Source organism: Colius striatus, chromosome 1, assembly GCF_028858725.1.
Source record: "Colius striatus isolate bColStr4 chromosome 1, bColStr4.1.hap1, whole genome shotgun sequence".
Classification (NCBI taxonomy): Eukaryota; Metazoa; Chordata; class Aves; order Coliiformes; family Coliidae; genus Colius; species Colius striatus.
Genome location: NC_084759.1, coordinates 125,763,466 through 125,784,767, shown reverse-complemented (window position 1 = coordinate 125,784,767; position 21,302 = coordinate 125,763,466). Strand labels below are relative to the sequence as shown.

At 39.4% G+C, this 21,302-nt stretch overlaps 1 protein-coding gene across 1 annotated transcript in view; it reads right to left on the bottom strand.

Annotated features, from left to right (window-relative positions):
- Nucleotides 1-546: 546 nt before the first annotated feature.
- MPPED1 (metallophosphoesterase domain containing 1) overlaps nucleotides 547-21,302 on the bottom strand; it is a 65,884-nt gene continuing 45,128 nt past the window's right edge. The window contains exons 5-7 of the mRNA XM_061988785.1: nucleotides 12,562-12,677; nucleotides 7,872-7,985; nucleotides 547-3,260 (exon numbers count right to left, since the gene is read on the bottom strand). Coding sequence (XP_061844769.1) covers nucleotides 3,142-3,260; nucleotides 7,872-7,985; nucleotides 12,562-12,677 — 349 coding nt within the window. The 3' untranslated portion in view covers nucleotides 547-3,141. The remainder of the gene's footprint in view (nucleotides 3,261-7,871; nucleotides 7,986-12,561; nucleotides 12,678-21,302) is intronic.

Below are 21,302 nucleotides of genomic sequence, written 5' to 3'. Positions count from 1 at the left end.
GATCAGACTTGGGGCCAGAAGATCAGGCTTTGACTCTGACCACAAAGTTAAAAATAACAGTCACCTTGAATTTGTCTCCCTCTCTGTGAGGTTCATGTCCTTACCCTCAACTCAAAGCACGAACCATCCTTCCCTTTACTGCTGCTTGTTCCCAAATGATGGCATCCCAGTTCCCAATTGCTTCACAGCTCCACTGCAGCACTCCCTCAGGTGTGCTTTCCCCTGCATCGCAGGCACATCTGGCACAGTGTCCCACCAAAATACATCAGTCCTGGGAAGCAGGTGCTGTCTTTGCCTCTCTCTGCAACCCCAACTTCCACCTCGCTACCTTCTGCAAGAGATGTGGCAGTCTTATGTTGGCAGATGGAGCAGGGCACCTCCTGTCCATCACCCCCCAGCCCTCTGCCAGCTGCCCCTTGACCTGATCCACAACCCTTCGCTTTAATTTCAACTTTAATGTCCCCCAGCCTGGCTTATATACCTGGAGAAGACAGGCAGACTTTCCTCCATGGAGCTGAATGCATGAGGTGGATATAAAGAGGCCTTATTTTTTATTGTTCTTTTTTTAAGACTTTATTTGTCTAACATGCTTGACCAAAAATTACAACAACAATCAAGTTATGCCAAAATGATTAAATAATCTTTAAGCTTTCATACCTCAAGTATTTTAAGTGATATTTTGAAGTAACAGCTGCTTTCATATCCTTTCCACATAAAAATACACAGTATTTTGAAGATACCTTAGGAAAAATTATTTTTAAGAGAATAGTTTATGGTTAACATAGAAATTTTGCTGATGCTAATAAAAGGACCTCTTCCCTCAATTTAACATTTTAGTCTCTTAAGTGCCGTGAGCGAATGTAAACATTTCAGACTTTTAACATACAGCCAATTTCCTGCCACATCTGTTGCTTGAATTGTGACTAGCCGAGACGTTTTTCTTCTAACTACGTGCTATTGCTCATCTTCCCAGTGATGGCGGGAGTTCAGACTCAACAATGAATTTCAGTCCTTGCTGATTTAGGAGCTGATCCTGCAATTTCTTCAACCAATCGTTTTGACAAAAGTGGTCTCATCTGAATTCACAGCAGACTGCTTATGTGCTTGTGAACTGTTCACTCAAAAACCAGTTGCAGGCATCACTGACTGTTTTGGGTTTAGTTTCAGGAGAAAGTAGCACAGGAGTTTAGACCTCGGGTCACCCAGCAGCTTATGAGAAACAACCGACCTGTGACTTGTCATGTTTTCTAGTGGTCTGCTGGTTTCTGGTAGGTCCATAGCACAAGTTGGTTACAGGGGTCTCGAATGTTGCTGCTCCGAGCAGCAGTTGGAAGAGCTGCTGCCCACAGGAAGCCAGTGAAATGCAATGTTTCTGCCCACCGCGCTTACAGTTGAGGCTGACACAAAACCTGGGTTTGTGACACAGGTATTTTAAATTTTGTGTGCATATAATGTACACGCAGCTGCTACATGAAACTCACATTGACATCCATGTATCAGGCGAAAAGGAACATACACAATTACCAAATGCGTGTGTGCAGATGGGAGTTATGCACAGACCCCCAAATAGCCTTGTACCAGTAGTGAGATGATCTGCCCGATGTGTCTGGACAAGATAGATGTCTAGATGCCATCAGCCCCAAATTCAGGTTGTCCACATTCAGAATGTAGCAGCTAAATTGATCTCCAACAAGGTGAAAAGGCTCCTCTTTGAGCATGGAGATGTTTGTTAGTTCAAGGCAGAAACACACTTGTTGGGCACGTTTGGAGTGTAGGATGGGACCAAAATACCAGCAACTTCCACACCTCTGTTAACCTGCAGGAAAGGTGCACAGGCAGTAGCAGTTGGCCATCCCAACCAGCTCCTGACATGTCCTCTGCTTTGCTCAGCGTAACATACAACACAAGAGGTGGATTTCAACCCAGTTGACTTTCAGCAGTGTCCATGAGTGGGAAAACAGCAATGACAGGTTCTGGGAAGTGACTCCTGCTCTGTACTCATTGGTGTCTGCTCATCACTCACTGCACTACATAGCTACTCAAAAGTGAACACCCAAGCTCCACCTTGGGGTGACCCCTTCCCCTTGATGACCACAATGTTCCCCAGTAACAAAATGATCACAGTGACATTTAATCACTTCTGACTGGGGCCAAATTCAAACCAGTAATTTCATCATTGGCTGCATGTCCCATTAACAGGTTTTGAACAAATAGTCTGAGTGGGTTTTATCTAAAACACCACAACTGAAGATTTGGGGGAGGGGGTTTGTGGGTTTTCTTTTGCTTTTTACATACAATCACATATCGTCTTACCATATGAAAACACAATTGTGGGGTTTTTTTTCTCTCTTTTTTTTTTTAAGGGAAATGTCATCCTTTTTTTTTTTCCACAGGCAAGGCCAGGCTACAAATTCCTGAGTTTATACTGCACTTAATACAGTTTCCCTTCTTGAATGTTGAGCTGTTTACAGCATGCCGGCAATATGCACCATTTCCCTTACCATCTGTAATGCCAGATGTAGTAAAACTTCATTTCAGTACAGTGAATTAGGGCCTCTGTTGCATTGGTTTTGAATAGATGCAAAGACTTAGACCTGGAGGACTTGAAGTAATAGCTTTCCTCCTGTGACTGGTCATTCGTACACCATCTTTTATATTTGCCATGTTAATTAAGGGAAAACATCTTTACATCATTTTTCTTTTACCAAGAGCTCACTGGGAAACATTTGACATGAGGAAATCCTAGTCTAAACACTGAAGTTTAAACCGCAAACTTTCTTAAACTCTCCTTTGAAAGACGTTGTTCTTTTAATAAGTCAAATATAACGTACGGTATATACAGAACTCCCTACTTGAGAGAGATATATATGTATATGTATATATATATGGAATGCATTCATTTTTTTCTGTGTTCACATATATTTTAATGGTGAAATTAAGTTAAAGTCTTTAATTTGTTTCTGGCACCAAAATCTCTATGTTCCTCATCCACTTTTGTCACTCAAAATTTATCTGTGAAGAGCTAGCAGGGAAAAAAGAAGAAAGTTTTTACTTTTTTGTTGAATGGTTCCCTATTGGGATTCTCAGGCAGCAATATAAAGTTGCTAATGTGTTCAGTACAACTTTAAATCCTCATTATAATCATGTGTTCCTTGGAGTAGGTAAGTCAATAACTATAGGTGGATTAAGTGGCTGGTAATTCACAGTGCACACAGATGCATTCACATAGGTGGTAGTTCCATCAGCCATGACACCATAACCTAGAAAGAAAGGAAGAAAAATCCTGGTTACACTCATTGTTCATTATTCTTTTATTATTATTATTATTCACCTTCACCATAGAATGGTAAGTGCCACAGTTATTACTCAGAAGGAATTTAAAAATTCTCTTCATGCAAAACATCAAAATCTCCCCAGTCAATAACATCTTTATCCTACAGCAGAAATTTCTGCCATCTTTTAGATTGTGCAAGAAAAGCAGAACAGTTCATAGAATCATAGAATGGTGGGGGTTGGAAGGGACCTTTAGAGATCACCTGCAGAAGCAGGTTCATCTAGATCAGGTTGCATAGGAACATGTCCAGGCAGGTCTTGAAGACCTCCAAGGAAGGAGACTCCACAACCCCTCTGGGCAGCCTGTGTCAGGGCTCCCTCACCTGAACAGTGAAGTAGGTTTTTTTATGTTTAAATGGAACTTTTTGTGTTCCAGTTACTTCAGTAGCTGGCAGCTATCATCTCTGGCAGCCAGCTCACCAAACCTCCTTAGAAAGACAGGTATGTTTCCCTGCAAAGCTTTTTTCTTAAAATCTTCACAGTTTTGGAAAGGATGAGAAGACAGAGGTTAGTCAATTGCATTACTGAACAAAACATACTGCTGATTATTTAGGTTGGTAGTCATCAGTGCAGCGAAGTTTGGGCACTTTTCAGCAGCAAACTTTTGGGCAAGATCTCGACTGGCTTGAGAGCTGAGAAGAGAGGAACCTCACGAGGTTCAACAAGGCAAGTGCAGAGTCCTGCACCTGGGGAGGAACAATCCCATGCACCAGTACAGGCTGGGGGTGACCTGCTAAAGAGCAGCTCTGCAGAGAGAGATCTGGGAGTCCCGGCTGATAATAAACTAAACATGAACCAGCAATGTGCCCTCGTGGCCAAGAAGGCCAATGGCATCCTGGGATGCATGAAGATAAGTGTGACCAGCAGGTTGAGGGAGGCTTTGGTGAGGCCACATCTACCCGTCTCTAGTTCTGGGCTCCCCAGTTCAAGAGAGACAGCGAACTTAGGGAGAGAATCGAGTGGAGAGCCACTAAGACAATCAGGGAACTGAAGCATCTCTCTTGACAAGAAAAGGCGGCAATGTTTGGGGCTGTTTAGCCTGGAGGAGACCAAGAGGAGATCTTACCAAAGCTTATAAATACCTAAAGGGCAGACAGGGCAAGTGTTTTTTTCTATAGTGCCCATGGACAGGACAAGGAGTAATGGATACAAGCTGGAATACAGCAAGTTCCACTTGAACATGAGGAGAAACTTCCTTCCTGAGGGTGAGGGAGCCCTGGCACAGGCTGCCCAGGGAGGGTGTGGAGGCTCCTCTGGAGGTTTCCAAACCCACCCAAATACATTTCTGTGTGACCTGATCTAGGTGGACCTGCTTTAGCAGGGAGTTGGACTGGATGATTTTTAGATGTCCCTTCCAACCCCTACCATTCTGTGATTCATCTTTCCACTTTTTTTTCTGTCCAGCGTTGTACATCTTTTAAGCAACCAAAGAAGAAAAAGTGTTGCTGGACTAGGGGGAGTATGTGTACATATGTACCTGGGGAAGATTTGCCTAGCAGGAACCTCTTCTTTCTATGTGCTTGCATTTGTTGACTAATTTCCACCAAACTTGATGGGAAGATACTAAAATGTCTGCCCAAGCAGAGATAAAATGTCTTTATTAAAACATTCTCTGACAGACAAGGTGAATTCACACCTCAAGACACCATAACATTACCAAAGGAGAAAACCAGAGGCAAAAAGCTTGAACTACATTTCATGTCTGACTAGACACCCAAGCCAAACAACCGCAGAGCTAAATCTGCAGAAAATCAAACTTCCATCTCTAATGCCTACAGAGAAATACAGTGAAACCCTGTTTCAGAAAGTGAAGAAGCAGCCCTTTAACCACCCTGGTGTTACAAAAAAGTAGACACACTCTCCATTGTCAGTCATCTTCTAATGAATAAGTAGGAAAAAACATAAGCTCAGTTACACTAAAACTAAAAGCTTGATGTTGGAAACCTTCATTGAAATATTGTGATCAACATGAAGAAATACACTCACAATCAGAAAGCTATGATTTGGGGGAAATCGCCTGGTAGAAAGCATTTGTACAAAGGCTCAGTCTCACCATTAATTAAGCTAATAGTGAAATGTATTCATTGCAACATACATTGAGTTCCAGCTATTCAAATCCTAGGTAGCTAGGATTCTACAGTTTTTCTGAGTGCAATTTTGTGTCTTATAGAAGCATTGATAGTTGCATAATTTACAAACAAAGAAACAGTAGCCAAATTCCTTTTCTTTTTTGTTCCTCAAAATACCCTGAATAATGCAAGGCCTCCTGGACTCCCCATGGAAAAACCACACTATAATTAGGGACTAGGGAGGGAAGAAAACTCTTGTCAGGTTCCTGTCACAGACGTTTCTTTAAATCATTTGCTGTTTGCCACAGAACAATTGTTCTGTGTAAAACACGAATGGCACGGAGGATAGTCAGCATTGCTGCTGGGACTTTCTGTCTCCTCGGCTACATGTTTGGAAAGAACAGAATCAGCTTGCTAATACACTCTTTTTGCTTCAAGATTCCCAGTGCTACAGTTTTCACTTCTACCCTACTGCCAACAGTTTCCTTGGCCATGACCTCAGCCCAGTACTGGCCTTGATGAGCAAACCAGGATGTTAGCTGGAGTGCTTGCCATGCTGCTCGTCACTTCCATGGGTCTATCAGCAGCAAACCCAAGTATAGAGGCATTTTTTGGCAGAGATACCAGTGCAGAGGGGGAATAGGGAAGAAACATCTAAGCATCTCTTCCTCCCGGATGTTCGGTAAATGACTGCTGCAGATGTAGCTATGCTCAGTCAGGGGAAGAACTCATCTGTTCAAATCATGCATTCTCTCTGCAAAAAGCAGCTCGTTTGCACAGGCTGTCTGCAATGGGAATTCTCCTCTGCAGAGATTTCACATCCCAGTGCAAAACAGGCTATGCAGTTCCCCATTTGTTTTCTCTAAATTACAATAGTTAACAAGAAGAGTACCTTGTTTCTGTGTTCTCATACCTACTCTACCAACTGTATTAATTCACAATATTTACCATTCTGTGGAGGTGCCATTCTTTTCCCTTGGGAGCCAAAGGTAGGCTTGGTTTTAGCAGATGTGATTTTGTTTACCTGCCTGAAGCTTCACGGCTTGCTAACTGTTTGCTTATATCCCCTGCAACCCACTTGGATCACAATTTCTGAAAAGACAATGAATTTGAGCTATATTCATCAGCTCTCTTCTATGGAATCTCAAAGACTGCTCTTAGAGCAAAGGGTCAGGTAAAAAAGCCTGCCTATGAGTTGTTTGTTTACTCTGTGGCTTAACAGCACCTTGGATATGAACTGGTCATGAACAGGCCAGCACAGATAAGACACAAACAAGGAGAATGGACTTAATCCCTGAGCTGTAAAATAACAAACCAAGTGTCTTCTCCATCAGTTTTAAGCCAGCACACCTCACAGCAGAGTCACTTCTAACACAGGATGGTGAAAGCGCCCAGCAGCAAGTCAGAGTGGGATTTCTTGGGAAGGGTAATGGTTCTTCACAAAAACTGAAGTATCTGAATGCCAGCTACTCCAGTTTTTCCATTTGTTCATTTCTACATCAGTAAGACTCAGAGAGAGTCTACATCAAAGGCTTGAGCAGTCCCAGAAGCAAAAAACTGGCAGTGGTGGAGCACCTTTTCCTGCCAGTAAGTTAACATGGCCAAGAACTAAGCAGCTGATAAATACAAGCTCACATCCCAGCGGGTATGCTGGGCACAGCCCAGTGGTTTATTTTGGTGGGGCCCTGCTTGAAGTCTTTACTGCCATGGTATGCGAACAGGATAGATTTCACTACAGCAGACAGCATCTACCTTTTCCATTGCCTAGAGCCGAACTCTTGCTGTCATTGACTTTAGAGGAGCATACTTGTCACTGTTTAGTGACTTATGTGAAGGGAACAGTTGAACAGATTTTCCAGTTGAAAATCAAAAGAGTCGCGAGAATGGCTTTGTTTCGTCTGGATACAAAATGTTTCTCTTCCCAAAGCAAATAAATACATGAATAAATATCTTGAAATTCTACACAAGTCAGTGGTGACATCGCTCGATTTCAACTTCATATACACACTGATGGGGAGAGACAACCTTTATTGTACAGTCCTGAAGATTAAGCCTTAGAAGCACCCTGCAACGTATTCTTACCTATTTTACAATCACAGAAACTGAGACACAGAGAGCTTACATGAATTATCTTAAGTCACGGAGCTTCAGCAGAGGAAAATACAATCCATCAATCCTAATATTTAGTCACTTTCTGTAACTACTGGACTCATGTTCTTATTTTAGAATTCACAGTAATACTCCCTGTGAAGGAGGCATCACCTTGTTTTATAAACGTAGGAACTGAAAGAGAAGTTGAAGTATAAATATTGAAATGCAGTTATCAGGCAATTTCATCTCTATACATGCAGCTAAATAAGTATCTAAATTCCAGAAATGCTTCAGTTCAGACATTCAAGTTTGAAAATGCTACTTAAACCAGACAACTCTGTGTCTGTGATTTCCAAATAGAAAGAAATGTGTTCTGACCTTCATGGATATGTCCAAAAACATGAAGTCTTGGCTGTATTCGTCTCTGGACTGTGTTCAGCAGCTCAACACATCCTACCCGTTGCATTTTCTTAGGAACCCAGTCTAAAAAACCTTTGGAAAAGAAAGGAAAGCTTTAAAAGAAAACAGGTTATCTGCAAAGCTCAATTGGTATACAGTATTTCTGAGACTTCATGTCTCATGGCTTCTCATAACCAGCCACAGAAGAAATGACATGGCAAAAACAGTGTTTTCCTTGATAAGTAGAAAAAGAATGAAGGAAAAACACTTGAAGAAAACCATAAAAGCTCATCTGATGAAAAAGGACATTTTGCACTGTTGTTAATGTGAAAACTCAATGCATTATCCATATTTTTTCCTTTAAGAGAGTGAGGTGGAAAGAGCAGTACGTTGAAAGTGAGTTTCTGAAGAATCTAAATCAATGTTTTGCTATTTATATCTAGTCCTGGAGTCTAGGTTTTTTTTTTAATTGAACACTTTAACTGACTTAATGGAATCTGTGCTGCTAATAATAAAACTATATTGTCATCTCACTGAATCTTACAGTAGTGGAACTGCCTGAAATCAACATCCTCAAGTAAAACTGGTTTCAGCGCTTCATGACACAGCAAGCCCCACCAGCCTAAATCTATGGGCCTCAGGCAGGAACCAAAACTCAGCCATTCCACTATAGATATTGTTTACTTGTACAAAGCTTGTATAAAAATCCATTATTTATGAATACGGCCCAAAATGTACACCAATTTGCTTGTATGTCTAAAAACATATTTCAGGAGGGTGCTTACTGCCAACTGAAGTCTCATGTTTCCTTCAAAGCAGTAGTATAAGAAGGATATAGTTGTATTAAGACAGTTTGCAATGACCAGTCTTGTTTTCATTCTACTGTTTTGTCATTTTCATTAGGCTCAAATTTGGATGCCTAAAAAATATAACCATTGATTTTATTTAGTTGCTCTGGTACTTTCCTTGTGTGCCTTTCATAGCTTTTTATCTCTTTGACTGCTGCAATAGCATGAATTTATTTTGTGCCTTTGAGAAAAGAGTAGTCAGCCAGAGAGGTGTAGAGTCTGGACCTAGTTTTCCCATGTTACTTTTGACATCCACTCAAGCATGGCTAAATAGCAGCTAACCAACTGGCTTGAAAGACCAGAACTATGGTATTCAAGCTCTTGGAAAAGCTCTGATTTGCTCGAGTTTCAGGGTATGTTCACACATTAATATCTCGTTAGATGCCAATGCTTGAAAATTGGGCTCAGTATACTGACCAATTTTATGAAAATGGTAAGAATTTGCCCTCGTATCATAGTTACTCAGAGAGCCAAGTCCAGTTTTCAGGAATTAGTTGGGAATGTGGCATCCTAAGTATCAAAACCAGGAAGATTTGATAATGAGCATAGACTCCTAATTCATTCAGGCATCTCTGAAGACACTGCTTGGCTCCTGCTGGGGGGATATACAAAGAGAAAGCCTCACTGGATTAGAGACAGAGCACAGCAATGCTCTGTTCTGGTAACTGATTTTACCAGTCGCTCTTGGTATCCCACACAGATCAAAATTTACTGTACGAAATAATAAGTATTTCAGATGTCAAAGTGAGGCCAGAAGCTCCTCTGGAATCCAGTCATGCTTTTTTGAGAGCAAATAAATACATTATAACCATAGGTTTTGTTACTTCAAAGATTTGAAACAGTTAATTGTCAAAATGTCTGTGGTGAACATAAAGCCAAAACTATTTCCACTTCAAAAACTTCACAAACAAAAATCCATAAAATTAATTTCTCCATTAAATTAAGCATTATTTATGTTGAACATGTTTTTGTTTACATGCATTATCACCCTTCTGAAGCTTTCCCATATGTTTGCAGCTTATTATGTACACCTGACTACACAAACTAAGAATAATTGATTACACCTAGCTAACAATTAGAGTTCATCTTAGGGTTTTTTTAATGTTTGGTTACTTGAAACAGGTTTCTGCAGCTGTCAGGAAAGTATAAATCTTTGTCACAGACAATCAAGCAGACAGCTACAAATGAAGACTTAAAGGTGAAATCAAATTAAAAATAAACAAAGAAAAGTGAACTTTCTGAAGAGAAAATAAAAAATCACAAATGCAGATCTTTGGGAATCAGGGAAAAGACTTTAAAAGTTATACTACAAGTAAAGGTAACAAAAATATGCTGATATAGAAATGAGCATTAGCACTAATCATTAATACTACACTTCATAAGCTATGAAAAACATGTCATATCTTTATTAATAATAAACAGGTTACTAACAAAATGGTCAATATCTGTTTTAACTTATGTTTTTTCATGACATATGAATCTCCTGGGTATCCCCACCCTGGTTTCATCCCAAAGCACTACTCTAAAACAGAAAAAAACCCCAAACCTACCAGAATTTTCTTATGTGCCCAACTGAATTAGAAACACAAAGTCCATTAACTCTTAATGGTGCTTCTGTATCTAAATCATGTAGGCAATTTTACATCTACCTAATAATGTAGTATTAATTAGTTCAGGAGGACGAACGCTCTTTTGAAGTGAGGGTATAAGAAAGCAGCACAGAGTGGATGATGGACAGAATTTGGGCAGTCATGCTGGAGGAAAAAAAAAAAAGAGGAATTTGCAAGAGCACTGATTGCTATTTATGATCATTAGGAACAGCTCTAGTGATGCTGTTCAAGATCAGAACAACAGTAATCAGCTTTCTGGTTAAAATAATTGGCTGGGAGGGTCAAGGAGGATCCCGTCTCCTGAAATGTCTGCGGACACAGTTACACAATAAGGAGGTTCTGTAAGTTAGGCCGAGTGCTAATTTCTTTTGAAGCATCATGTATTTGTTGCCATGGGTGTCAGGGAGACCAACAGCTGATGCCCTCAGGCAGAGGGTTCTGTGTCTAAGACACCTATTAATGCATCAATAAGACAAAGAAATGGGAACTTTTAGAAAAGAAAATCCTTGGAGGATGGTTGAAGCTTAGGAATTAAAAGAAAAAAAGAGAACAAATACGGAGACATAGAGATGGAGGGAATTTACATGATCCCGTTACAATCAGTGGAGACAGGCAGCTCTTATGCAGGAATACTGCAATTATTAAATTAATTTCCCATTATTACATTTACTATTAAATTTAGTATCAAAGCATGTCTGTTAGACAAAACGTTCTCCTCCCTCTGCTGATCACAGAGGTTGCCTAGGGAGGCCTGGTGGCTAAATTAGCAAGGTGTTTTAAGCTGGGTGGTGTAAATCCCTCTTTATACTTTCCAACACTGGACTTCAAATACTAGATACAGAGATATTCTATACATCAGCTGAAAGTTGGACTTCTTTACAGGTAATCAGCTGGTCTAAAAAATGGCTTTAAAAGTGCTGAAAAAGCTTCTGAAAGAGTTTTAAATAAAAATACATCAAAGGCTCAGCATCATGCCTTCGATACTAACAGGAATTATCCCCAGTACTGTTTGGAGCTGATAACTTGAGGTCTAAACAATTCACTGCTGTCATCCACTTTTATGATGCATGTCCATATTACTATCAGTCTATGGCGTGACATGAGACTCCACTTAGGTGAAGTATCAAAACACATGCCCTTACTGTGAGAAACCCTGCTCATAAAGAAGCCCTTTCCATCAGGATTAGTGTGCAGTGGAATGCAAACATATCTTTGTAAAGAAAACAACAAAACACAAACCCTTTAGATACTTTCTCCTCCAAGCTCTCACAAAGTAGAAGAAAGGGTGGAAAACAAGAGGGTTTTACCTTCCAGAAGTTGGGGAATCTAAAGGTTTAAAGAAACCAGCTGCCTTCATTTCAGACAAAGCACTCCTCCACAGTAAGACTCAGCAGAACGCTTAAGTACATGCTTCACATTCATGTCCGTTTATTAAATTAGTGAGAGTCAAACACATAGTTACATCAAATATAGCTGGCTGTATGTTAAAGATATTGAAAAACATGTTAAAAGCTTTAAGACTTTATTGAATTTGGAGATCTTTCTGTGATTATATTATTTTCATAACACAGATCATTTCATTATTATCCAGGAACACAAGAAACTTCTCCCGGCTTTTTATCACCTGTATTACTAGTTTTAAAACACAAATGTGAAACTATTTCTTGTTGATCTGTTAGTGTTGCCAGATTGTATTACAGACAGGCAATTCACTCACACTGTCTAAAGAAAAGGCAAACAATGGCAGCATTTGGATTTGTGGGGCAGAAGATGAATCAAGTCAGCATGATGAGGAAAAATACAGGTTCTGGATACTCACTGATGGGGGAAAGCTGTTTTAAGAGAGAGAGAAAGATGGTGCCAAAAAATAAGAACCTGCATTTCTCTTCAAGCAGGCTCAATGCTTTAAATCTGCTAATTTCAGTGGCAGAGGGACAGGTGCATAGGAAAACTTGACTTTGCTTATTTATAGAATCCATTAAGGCTTTACATGTTAAGGTTTTATTTTTTAAGCCACTACTCAATTCCATACCATTAAGCATAGGTAATCACGAAACATAAACCTGAGCTGGAGTCCTTGGTCTGCTGAAATCAGTATGGATGTTATTTTTTACTTTTATGAGCCAGGCTTGCACTCTTTGTCTAAGAAGAGCCATCAGTTACTATATATTCATCTGAAATACATAGCTAAGAGCACTAGTATTTTCTTACCGAGAGGTGGTCCATGTGTTATAAGAATATCTATTCCATCTGGAATAAGGTTCCATTTCTCTAATAGTGCTTGGCCTCGTGGAAGATTAAAGCCCCAGCCATAAAACCAAGGTTGCCTGCCAAGAGAGGAGGAGAATGTCTTCAGTGCTACTTCCATGTACTGGTTATCTAATTAAAATACAGAGATTGACTCTCTTCTAGCATGGAATTTGGAGACACAAATAGCATTCATTTTATTCTTTGTGTGCACAGTAAAACCCTCTTTCCATACATCCAGTGTCATTTAACTTGTGTGGCAAATCAGTGCAGTCCTCACCACTTTCAGTAGGCAACATACAGTAAAATGTTCACAGTATTCCCTAACTAGGTGAAAAGTAACTCGTCCAAGACCTGGATACCAAGGTCTCCGCATGTGAATCAGCATGCTAGACTCCCTCAACAACTAGAAGAACATTTGTCTCAGACACCTAGCTCTGGTTATGTTGTACATTGGTTCCTGTCACGTTTGGCCTTTAGCCATCATCTTTAGCTGGCTAGGGATAGAGAGACCCTGGCACCATCACAGATCCCGCTCCAAAGTCAGAGACATCACCTACGCTGCTTTGTTTCCCTAATTGGGAGCATCCCATCAGAACAAGAACACTGCTCCTTTCCTTATGCATAATTTTCTTCCGTCCTCTGGTGTGTTGACTTGCTTTTAAGCGAGACTTTCCATATTCAGAATTTCTTATCAGATAGGCATTTACATTTTAAAAACCATATTTACGGAGCAGCTCATCATGGAGCACTGGGACTGTAACGCTGCCAGTCAGGACACAATTTATCTGTATCTTGCTATCCCATTGATTAAAAAAAAAGTATTTCAGAGCAATTATACCACAGTAGTAAATTATGTCCTGCTGACTATGCTCTAATTCTCAGTCATAAAACTGAGGGGTTAGTTTTAGGTTGGAATTGTTTAATAATTTTTTGACTGTCATCTTCTGGCCATATCCATATTTGGAGAACAAGAAATAGGCTGCTGTGACTTAATAAGGTTTATGATAATTGCAGCCTTAGTGTTTATAGATACATACACATCAACTACAGTTCTCTTTGAGATGCTTCTTTTTGAAGAAAGCTTTACACTCCCTCACCGCATCAAAAGACAGAAAGAATTCTTTCAAACAAATTCTCTGAACTCCACTTTACATCACGTATGGCAAAGACAAAAGAAAATGCCCATAAAGCTATTATTCATCCTCTACCATTACTGATGCTTGACTAACATCTCAAAAATTAGCATGTCTTCATGATGATGTATTTTCTACTCTTCCTTTCCGAATGCTCTAAAGCACATGCCTATTGAAAACAGCTTTAAAAACACAGTTTGCTAACATAGAAAGGGATGTGGCTTACCCAAAGAAAGAAAAGAAAATTCTCATAAAAGGAAGGGAAGAAGGAGGCTTTGCAGAAGGCTTTCTGCCTTTCTTCCACTGACAAAAAGAGCCTCAACTATTTTAGACAGATGACTGAAAGATTTCTGTGCCCTCAGCTAAGATCTCTCCTCCTAGCTCTTCGCCACACACCTGCATAACCAGAGTCTGGATAACCAGGTGTCCCAGGGGGAAAAAAAAAAAAAAAGAGTAAAAACAGGTGAAACTTTGTACATCTGCCGTTGGAACCAGAAACACATCCAGCCTACAGAAGCTGTGATGAGGAAGATGAGGAAGGTGTGTGAATAAGAGATGCTAATAGTAGTAGCAGTCAAGTAGAAACCTTGCTCTGAGTCAGGTTGTCAGACCAACATAACTGGCTAAGAAAGAGATGATTCCTATACCAGAGATATGAAATCACACTTTTCTGGTTACTTGCACCTGGCTTGCAGGTAAATGATTCCTCATCTTTCCTAATGATGAGGTGGTAACTCATGGTCTAGTTAGGAGGCTCTGAGGAGACCTTATCTTTGAAAGGAGGTTGTAGTGAGGTGGAGGTCAGTCTCTCTTCCCAAGTAATGAGCAATAGGGCATGAGGAAATGGCCTTGAGTTGCACCAAGGGAGGTTGAGATTCTGTGATTCTGTGATATCAGGAAAAAAATTCTTCACTGAAAGGGTTGTTGAGCATCAGAACAAGATGCCCAAGGAAGTGGTGGAATCACCATCCCTGGAGGTATTTAAAAGATATGCAGATGTGGTGCTGAGGGACATGGTTTAATCATGGGCTTGGCAGTGTTAAATTTATGGTTGGACTCCATGATCTTGGAGGTCGTTTACAACCTAGATGATTCTATGATTCAAATTATTGATTTATTCTGCAGTAAGCTACCAGCAATGTTAGAGCATCTAACTCTGTCACACTTAACCAAAACCCAATCTGTGGAGTTTAATCAGCTCGTCTTTATGTTCAGTTCACCATTGACAGAATGAGAGTATTTTTATCTCACAGGAATGCCCTGAAAATAAATAAACTGAAGTCTGCATGGTGCTCAGATATTACAGAAGTGGGAGGCTTTAGGAAAATACACAAAGGTTAAGCTTTTTCTAACCTCTCCATCCATTCCTGCCTTGAGATTGCATTCCACACCTTACACGCCAAGGTTCTTTCTTCGCCAAGATAAAAATGCTTAACCATTTGGCAGACTTTGCCAAACATTTTGCTCTTTTAGCCCAGGGCAAGTTTTCCGGGACCAAGATCTCACCATCAGAAAATATTTGCAAGAGCAAATGGGAGGCAAAGTGTCAACAAAGTAAATCATGCTTTTAAAGACACCAATAGATTCAGCGAATACAGGCCTCTGGGCAAGAGCATCCCTAATCTTTGGTGGGAAGCGAGGCAAGGCACTGTCCTGCACCCTGCAGGTGTGCCTGGCAGAGTTAACTGTGGTTACTCTGCACCCCAAGAAAGAAACTGAGGGGGAAAGATCAATGTTTGCCCAGGAAGAAAAGGTCAAAAACCTGCAGGATAATAAAGGCTACAATGAAGCATTTATAAAGAGAAATGATCGTGACTGTTTCGCCAGAAGCCAGATTTAATCCTGCTGAAATCCGAACGACCACAAATGGCATATGCTGCTGTGAGTCTCTGCCTGCCTCTGCTAGCGCTAGCCTGAACATGGACAGTTCTTAAAAATCCCGTTTCCCCTTATGAATAGGCATGATCTGCTTATTAAGATAAGAAGCACAAGCACTTTCCCCCTCGTCCCTCCTTCTCCTCCCTCCTTCCCTCCCTTTGTGGTGACTACAGCGCGTAGCCGTCTGAGCGCAGGGCTGGTAAGTTATGCATGCTGGAGCTGTTCTTTTGTGAAGGGGAGATGTTACAACTTGTGTGATTTGCCATCGTGCTGTCTTTTGTGACAATCTCAAGATTGAAAGAAATGTCTGGAATATTTCTGGCAAAAAAAAAAGAAAGAAAAAAGAAAAGAAAAAAAGCTGAAGTCCAAGAAAGGACTCAGCAGAGGATGTTGGTGTGCTTTACATCTGAGAGGAAAAAGCCAAATCACACACTTCAGTGCCCCCACCCTCAAAGCAAAACCATCTTTATACGCACACAGGGATTTTACAAATCCCCAAGTCCCCTCTTCTCCAAATTTATTGCAAAACAGCCATCAAAGTTTCCCAGTAGGGGAAAAAAAAAATCTTCCCTAATACCCATTAATGAGTCTGTGACCTGGATATTGTGCAAAGACAACTTTGTCTGAAATTTTCATTTACGATGGAACCTGAAAGCAAAGCTGAAGTCTTCAGATCCAGCATCAAATTTCTGGATCCCCACTTACTGCTTGCTCAAGAAAGGTGTACTTTTTAAATAAATTATTTTTCAACAATATTCTATACTTTATGACAAAATTACTATTACATATGTTCTATAACAAAAAATACACTGTTCTTAAAAATATCTATATATTTGTCAATTAAATACATACAGCATGAATATATTTCACCTCTGAAATGTACTCATGTACTCGTGATTTAGGTCTGATCTTCTCAAAGCTAACAGTTTGAGTCTCTCCACATACTAGTGAAATTCAATGGTAGTATTATTATGATAAGAATAATGACTGTTTACATGTAAGACTCTAGGGGGGAAATACATTGGAAGCGAATTTGTTTACAGCACAATTAACCTTATGTTAAAAACATATGAACAAGTTGGGCAGGTCAAATAATCTACCATACAAAAAGGGCTGAATTATCAGAATTTGTGGTAGCAATCGGATGTTGCTTTATGTACTGAATTTCTATCTTTCTGTTCTAAAGTAACCATTGGAATAATTTTCTTACAGAATGATAGTTGCTATGACAACCATAGCAAATTTTCCTTTTCTGAAACAGATGTCTCATTTAGTTGAAAATTAGAATGTGAAAAACCCATGGGAAAAATTAATTCAAACTTTAACAGAACACTGACTACAATGTAATCTCTTATAGGTTAACCCCTTAACATCTTTCTGCATTCTTATAGTAACCTTCTCATAAATTCTAATTAAACCAGTTTAACCTCCTAGGAATGACCTTCTTAGCAATCATTAGCACTTTAGTTGTCTTTGAATGGAGGATTTTTGTTACAGCAATAACAAAAAAGTCATCCTAAAAAAATAGTGGTCAAACATATTACCACCTTAATTATTTATTAGTTTTTCATCTTTTATGCAGCTACTACTGCAAAGTGCTACCACGTAGTTCAAGAATTCTTTTGTAATTTAAATGGGGCATAACTTAGTTTTTACATGTGATTTACTGTAAAGGGCAGTGATGCACTACACGGGTTTGACCTGTAATTTTTCGTGAAAATCTTCAACTTTCAAACCCCTGGTATCCATCTCAATCTGCTCAGCAGACATACAGTAAGAGGACACTAAAAAGATACCTGACTGGGGAAAACTATCAATGTGCATGGGTTTTTTCTATTACAAGCAGCAAGACAGTAAAATCTGATTCTCTGTTTCCTTGATTCAATTTGAATGTTTCAACTTGAAGAACAGATCCCTTCCTCTCTGTACACTTACCAGCTCAGGAGGACCCTTCACATTACCCGGCCATCAGCTACAAAAGAACACAGCAGGTAGCCAGCAGGGAGTCAAAGAAATACTCCTACCACAGCACTGCCCATAGTGCTTGCAGGGTGCCGACTACCACAAAGACTTCAGGACTGCAAGATTTACTGCAGCAGCTGCATTTAGGTTGACCAGCTGAACAAGACAAATCCTGCCACCAGCAGGAACACAATTACTTTCTTTGACTTTGGGGGAAAATGACTTTGAGGGAAAACTCCTCCAATACCCATGGAGAGCTATGGGTAGTAAGTGACTGAATAACCACTGGTGTATCAAATTGGTGGGCAGCATCTTGCAAACACCTTAGTAGCCAAAAACGCAGAACTAAAACACAATGCAGAGATCATTGTAACTCCTCAATTCTATAGTTTCCTACAGAAATATCTTTCGTAGCCGAAAGTTCTCTCACTAGAATTCCTTTGCTTACAAATAAAATTTAAAAATACATGTAACCTGCTCCAGATTTCCGTCCACAACAGTTGTAATTTTAATCCTATTAGAAAATAAATGCATGTTGGCCAGTGACTGTAAAGAAGTTCAGTGGGAATCAACTAAATCAGCCTTCTCACTCCTGCTCTCCTTCCTGACAGCTGTTGAGCTGAACATATTCAATATTTAGAAAATGGGACAATGTATGCTGAAACTTATACTGGTAAAACTGACCGGTCATGGGCCACTCTTGTGATTCTATGACTTAAGTTTCATTAAGTTTCATTTTCCCTGGTCTTGATATAATCTTACCGCTATAACTAGCTACAGTCCTGTGAACATGGGTATACAGTATACGCGTATACCATCTTTGTCTGGCTGGTGTTCACAGCCTTCAGGTGTTCATATGTTTATGCTCCTCATCACTGTTAGTGGAATTTTCCTAATCCCTGTAATCACTTTTTTAGCCTTTCCTCAGCAACTAATCAGTTTACTGAGTATTTCTACTGCTTTTTATTTAATTTTCTCTCCAAGGAAGGACTCATAAAAGTTCACATCTTTTTTTTTTTTTTCCCCTATGGAGTATTGGTTGTTTGAACATTTAAAGAAGTTGTGAAATAACATTATTCTGTCTTGTCTTCCTCGCTTTCAAGAGGACCATTCAAAAGAAGTAGGGACAAAACTAGCTATTAGACCACCATTGCTAAGACTGGAAAGGCATCATTCGTTTATAGGTTTTGAATTATCATTCAACACTTTTTCATCTGAATATTTTAACAATATAACTGAGATTTAAAGAAAAGCAGGTTTCAGAAGTTTGAAGGAGTATGAGGAGACTTGTATTATCACAAACATCCATGTCAGAGGGATAAGGGTGGTATAAAGAGATACGAAAGCAGTCTACAAAAATAATTTAATCACACATAAAAGAAACTTAGATTCACTCATTCATAATATTGGAACCAGAGCTTTTTTCATGAAAGCTAAGGTTTTATACTTAAAACTAATAAATGCAAATGATGGTTAATCTCATACAAGACTATCCTCTGGAACACATGGCCACGAAGTAGAGCTCAGTAGGTGCAAAGGAGAAAGCAGAAGGGAGAGGAATGTAGGTGCTAAGACATAACCTGGGTTGCACAGTGTTAGCTCAAGAGACTGCAGGAAGCAGCAAATTGAACTCTGATCCTCTATTAGTCTGCTGGCCACAACATACAGCATTCCTTCCATGGGGAAGTTTGCCGTGTTCTTCATTTTTTGCCTTACTTCCCTTACATTCAAGGTTGTCATTGCTGAATCCCTGAGTCAAATGAAATTACTGTTTTCACAAAAGGAAAGGAAGGTAAAAATCTGAATACAGCCCTTTGTCAGTAATTATTTCTTTTGCAATTTCAGTTACACATGAAATCAGTCATCTTTTGTTTAGTAAAGGATTTAATACATCTCTGACTGGGAAGAAGAAAGAATGAGCTGTGACTAATAGGAATTGATCTTTTCTAAACATTAATCTGTTGCAAAACAATTAAAAATAAAATCTACTTTATAACAAGAACACAGAAGATAACAGGTAAGGAGAAAAAACAATGGAAGACTGAACTTAAAACATGCCAACACCAAATGCAAACAGTTTATTCCATTCTACTGGGAGGCAAAAAGATAATAACCCATCTGATACTTTTAAAAAGTAATAATATAGACCCAACAAACAAACATAAAAGCTAATTTCGAACAATTAGACATGAGAGTCAATGCTGAGGGTACGAATGTAGAACGGTACAGACTTTCAGTACAGTCTTATGGATGTAATGCAGGTCTAAGATCTTGAATTCTTCATGTCTCAGAGACTGTTTCATCAGTCTCTGGGATTCTCAGTATGCAAAAATATAGGTACAGTCAGTTTATCCAGACTGTACTTCAGATACTGATACCTGATAGTCACAGAACGAAGAGTTAAGAGAAAAGGAGGAGTTAACAGCCTCTCTGTCCACAGTACAATGATAATTTCATTTTAAATGAAAAATTTTCCATGAATGGGCCAATCTCTAAGGACAAATAATTTGAGGCCAGTCTATGCATGGTTTACCGTTTTTCACTATCAGGTGACCAGAGAGATGAAGAAAAAGAATTCAGCTAGTTAGTTTTTACTGTAGTCTTCTAAGACCTTGCAGAAGTTTTCTGGCGAGACGTCTCTTCAAATGGAGATGCTATACTTTTACAATGCAACTCCTGGAGGGACTCTCCTAGACAAAATATGACTGAAACATGTAAGATGTGTAATAGGGACACTAAGGATCAATAAAAAAGGGCCTTCACGGTAGCCACTTCTCAGTTTAGTAACTCACCAGGTTTACATTCTTTTCTCAGAACACTAGGAGTAATTAAGGCCATATGGACTAACTGTATGCCAGTTCTTTTCTGTCTTTCCTTCCTTTTTGTTTCCTTACCTTCTTTTCCTTAGACAATTCAAACCTATTTTGAATTAAACAATCATGAAAATGCTTATAATTATAATAAAGTAGTACAGCATGCGTGTATATGTGCATAAAGTGTATTATATTTAACACTTTCAATTTAGAAACAGATGAATTTACTTCTTGCTTGAAAAAGCACATATTCATCCCTCATATGTGACGTTTCTACCTGAGGAGAACAACCTCCAAGCAATGCTGAATTCTAGACACATGTTTTCCTGCACATCTCACAGTACAGTGGTGAAAACCAACTGCTGCAACACAACTTCATATACCAAAAACGCACAGCTTTAACAGACGGATGTTCATTCAGCCAGTCAGCAATTCTGAGATAACCTTAAAACCCCCATATACTTAATTATCTGATGTAAATCACATAATTAGAAATACTTGACACACACAGGTGCAGCCCTGTGTTGTGATATTGGTTCCAATTTACGCTACTTTCTTACTGGGGAAGAAAATCTTCATATTAAACTAAGCTAATTCATTAAATAAAATTAATTTATGAACAATCAATCCAAAGGAAGCGTTCTGATGTTAAACAGCTTCACAAGTGGTAAATTACTTTTCCTCTTAAAATCTGGTCAGGGAAAAGAGAAGAAACTCAGATAACTGTGTTACAATTAGTTCCTGCGATGGTGGCTCTATTTACAGTCCTTCACTAGAGCACAACGTAATCTCACTCCTATTTCTTGATGAAAAACCCAGGGAAAATGCATACACACAAGCTACCGTGAAGTAAGGAGGCAGATTCTCGCCAGGTGTAAACAGCTCCAAAGCTGGTGGAGCTCTGCCAATTTACTCC